General features: G+C 44.4%; 1 protein-coding gene across 1 annotated transcript in view; it reads left to right on the forward strand.

Annotated features, from left to right (window-relative positions):
* LOC125034930 (cadherin-4-like) overlaps positions 1–3,678 on the forward strand; it is an 8,896-nt gene extending 5,218 nt beyond the window's left edge. Inside the window, exons 5-8 of the mRNA XM_047626977.1 lie at positions 1,540–1,557; positions 1,719–1,742; positions 2,486–2,580; positions 3,515–3,678. Coding sequence (XP_047482933.1) covers positions 1,540–1,557; positions 1,719–1,742; positions 2,486–2,580; positions 3,515–3,658 — 281 coding nt within the window. The 3' untranslated portion in view covers positions 3,659–3,678. The remainder of the gene's footprint in view (positions 1–1,539; positions 1,558–1,718; positions 1,743–2,485; positions 2,581–3,514) is intronic.
* The last annotated feature ends 698 nt before the right edge of the window (positions 3,679–4,376 follow it).

The following is a 4,376-nucleotide window of genomic DNA, read 5'->3' on the forward strand; positions in this document are numbered from 1 at the left end:
GGAGGAGAAGGAGGAAGAGGAGGAGAGGAGGAGGAGGAGGAGAGGAGGAAGAGGAGGAGGACAAGGAGGAGGAAGAGGAGGGGGACAAGGAGGAGGAGGAGGAGGAAGAGGAGGAGGACAAGGAGGAAGAAGAAGAGGAGGACAAGGAGGAGGAAGAGGAGGAGGAAGAGGAGGAGGAGGACAAGGAGGAGGAAGAGGAGGAGGAGGAGGACAAGGAGGAGGAAGAGGAGGAGGAGGAAGAAGAGGAGGAAGACAAGGAGGAGGAAGAGGAGGAGGAGGAGGACAAGGAGGAGGAAGAGGAGGAGGAGGAAGAAGAGGAGGAAGACAAGGAGGAGGAAGAGGAGGAGGAGGAGGAGGAGGAGGAGGAGGACAAGGAGGAGGAAGAAGAGGAGGAGGAGGAGGGGGAGGAGGAGGAAAATGAGGAGGGGAAGGAGGAGGAGGAGGAGGAAAATGAGGAGGAGAGGAGGAGGAGGAGGAAGAGAGGAGGAGGGGAGGGGCGAGGAGGCGAGGAGTCGAGAAGGAGAAGGAGGAGGAGAGGAGGAGGAGGAGGAGAGAAGGAGGGAGAGGAAGAGGGGAGGGGCGAGGAGGCGAGGAGGAGGAAGAAAGGAGGAGTAGAAGGAGGGGAGAGGCGAGGAGAAAGAGAAGGGGGAGGGGGGGGTAGAATCTGGGAGGAGGGAGAGGTGAAGGGAGAGCTAAGGGGGAAGGGGGGAAGGGGGAGTGGGTTGGGAAGGGAGATGGGGAGAGGGATTAGAAGAGGAGAAAAAGGGGAGGTAAAAGGAAGAATGAAAGAAAGGAGAAAGGGGAGAAGGAGAAAGGCAGGAGAAGGAAGGGTGAGAAAGGGGGAGAAAGGGAAATGAAAAGAGGATGGGAGGGAAAAGGGAAAGGAGAATACATAGAGGGGAGAATAGCTGGGGGAGAGGCAGAGGAGGAAGAGGTGATGAGGGGAAGAAAGAAGACTGGACGGAAGGTGGGAGGAAGAAGAAGGGAGATGAGAAGAAGAAAGGGAGATGAGAGGAAGTGGGGAAGAAGGAGGAGAGAGAAAAGGATGGGGAAGGAGATGAAATGGGGAAAGGCATGGAAGGAGAGGGAATTGGGATGAAGTTAAAAAAAAGGAAAGAAGAAGAAGAAGAAGAAGAAGAAGAAGACAACAACAAGAAGAGGGGAAAGGGAAAGGGGAGGGAGAAGGAAGAGGAGAAGGGGGTTGGGGGGCTGGGGGCGGGGGAAGATTGAAATGATGTTATCCAATCGAACGGAAAATAGAAATGTGAAATTGGGTGAAATTAGAAAATTAAAGTGAGATTTTAATATAAAGAATAATTTATCAGTAACTAATATAATAATGGTGGTCATGATAATATCTATAATGATAATTAGTATCATAATGGCAATACTGATGATAGATTCCAACCATGATACTGATTAGCATAATGTGGTTATGAAATAAAATGAGCAGTGATACTATTAATGCAAACACTTTATAGCAAACGGTAATGATGATATTAACGTGAAAATTATTAACTTTTTTTTCCTTGTACACAGCCAGCAGGCCTTGGTACGGTAAGAATACAAAATAGATTACTGCAACATAATTGAATGATATAATACCTGCAATATCATATTTTGTGATGATAATTTGCATATTTCAAAATATCTGTGAATAAAGGCTAATTCATATTGTTGATATATTTTTTCCTCTCTCTTTCTCTTCCTTTTTACAGCACAACACATGGGGAAGAATAAACGTGAGTGTTGTTCGGAGTGATGTATGTGTGAACTATAAATTCCGTGTGGTTAAATTGTCTTTTTTTTTTGTTTTTGTTTTTGCGGGACTGTTTTGTTCAGTTTATGCTTGGAGACTTGAACATATGCATTGGTACATATTTATGTGCATATATTAGCATACATAAATACTGTTTAAAGATATCAACCACTCACTTAATAGATACACACACACACACACACACACACACACACACACACACACACACACACACACACAAATATACGCACACCTACGCACAAACATAATCGAACACACACACACACTTAGAAAAATGTGCATACATGTATGTACACACACACCCCTGTATATTATTATCACTGATATTAACTAAGCATTGTTGTTAGCACTTTGATTGTATTGTTATTATTATCGTTATCATTATCATTATCATTATTATTATCAATATCAACAATAATGATAATGATTCTATAAATGATAATGATAATAATAATAATAATCACATGGATAACAATTATGATATTAATAATAATCATAAGGATAGCAATAATTATGATAATGATAATAACGATGATGATAATTAGTATTATTTCTATCATTACCATTTATCATTGTCATTCTAATATCACTGTTATTATCTTCGTTTCATCCTAATCCTCACCAATCCCCACCGCAACCACTATTATCATCATCACCATCTATTACGTATCTATTATCCTCTTTTTTCCCCTTTTCCCTCCCCAGCCGAGAACCGCCACAAGCCGGTGTTTCCCGAGTGCGGCTCCTACGACGGCGTCCACGTGAAGGAGAACATGACAGCGGGGACGCCAGTGGTGTTGGTGAGGAAGGGGGAAAGTAGGGGGAAGGGGGGGAGAAGGGGGGAGAAAGGAGGAAGGAGGTGGGAGGAGGGAGGGGGAAGAGGGGAAAGGGGGGGAGAAGGGGAGGAGGAGGAGGAAGGAGGTGGGAGGAGGAGGAGGAAGGAGGTGGGAGGAGGAGGAGGAAGGAGGTGGGAGGAGGGATGGGGGGATGGGAAGGGGATAAGAAGGGAGGGGGAAGGAGGAAGGAAGTGGGAGGAGGGAGGGGGGGATGGGAAGGGGGGAAGAAGGGAGGGAGGAGGAGGAAGGAGATAGGAGGAGGGAGGGGGGGGATGGGGAGGGGGGAATAAGGGGAGGGGGAGGAAGTAAGTGGGAGGAGGGAGGGGAGATGGGAAGGGGGTGAGAGGAGGTAGGAGTTGGGAGGGAGGAGGGGAGAATGGGGAATGAGGAGGAGAGAGGGAAATGGGGAATGAGGAGGAAAGGTGGGAAGGGGAGTAGGGAAAGAGAAGGAAAGGGGGAGGGAGAGATGGGAAAGAAGGCAGAAGGAGGAGGGGGAAATGATAAAGAGGGGAGGTGGGAAGGGAGAAAAGGGAATGGAGGGAGGGGGGGATGGAGGAAGTGTGAGAAAGGGAATGGGGGGTGTGCAGGAAGGGGGGGGGGGTGATGAGGGAGAAGGGAGGGTGGAGAGGCGGAGTAGGAGAGAGAAAAAATACATATAGAAAAGAAAATCATTAAGCATCGGGAACCTATTAATCAAACACACACAAAAAAACACTTACCTGCACAAGGCTGAACAATCATTTGCAAAAAGTAACATTAACAAAAAATAAATAAACACACCATAAAAATATTCACTCCAATTTCCGACTGATTTACAAAATGAAAAAAACAAAAAAACACACAAAAAAAAATACACCAATCTTTTAAATCAATTCCCTCACAACTTTCTGTCCTTCAGGTGCTGGCCACTGACGAAGACACGGGGCAGAATGGCCATGTAATGTATACCCTGATTAACAGTTTCGACAGCTTTACAGTGCAGGCGTCGAATCAGCATGGCCAGATCACTACAACGAGGGTAAGCGTGTATATTGTGCATTAGCAGGCATGGTCTGGTCACTACAACGAGGTTAAGTGTGATATGTATAAGGGGCATATAGATCACTACAGCGAGGTAAATGTGCGTATAGTGTATATAGGGCATAAAAGGGACACAGTCATGGGTTTATAAGTGTACAGTAAGTTTTGGTGAATTATGTCGTGTAAGTGATTATTAAGTAGAGACTGAGACAGGAGTAGGAGGAAAGTAAATTTCAAAAAAGTCTAGTAAGTATGTAAGTAAGTTTTATTAGAGATTTGTCTTTGCTTTTTATCATGAGTAAAAACAAATCTTACGTTGAGGTTTTACATGAATTTGTATTATACAGTACCAGTCGCATTTCCTACTTTTAGATATAGTTTAACAGCATTGTATAATTTCCTATATATATTTTTCAATCAGAAACAGTTCATAGACACGTCAAAACCCACTCTGAAGCTGTACACCAACACCCTTTCTCTCTCCACTTAAGCACTTACACCCCTTCCCCATCAGAACAAATTTCTCCAAATCTCTCCCTTTCGAAAGCTTTTTTTTTTTTTTTTTTTTTTTATAATTCCTTCCTTCCTTCTTCTGTGTTTTTCCCTGCCACCCCATTCGGCGAAATTCTGTCAGTCATGATTCTTTTTCTTCCATCCTGCCTTGTTCTTTGTTCGAAATTCTTTACAGTATAGATACATCTTTTTCCTCTCTTTATTGAGCTCTCCTCCATTTGTCCTTT

This window comes from Penaeus chinensis, chromosome 19 (genome assembly GCF_019202785.1).
Source record: "Penaeus chinensis breed Huanghai No. 1 chromosome 19, ASM1920278v2, whole genome shotgun sequence".
Lineage (NCBI taxonomy): Eukaryota > Metazoa > Arthropoda > Malacostraca > Decapoda > Penaeidae > Penaeus > Penaeus chinensis.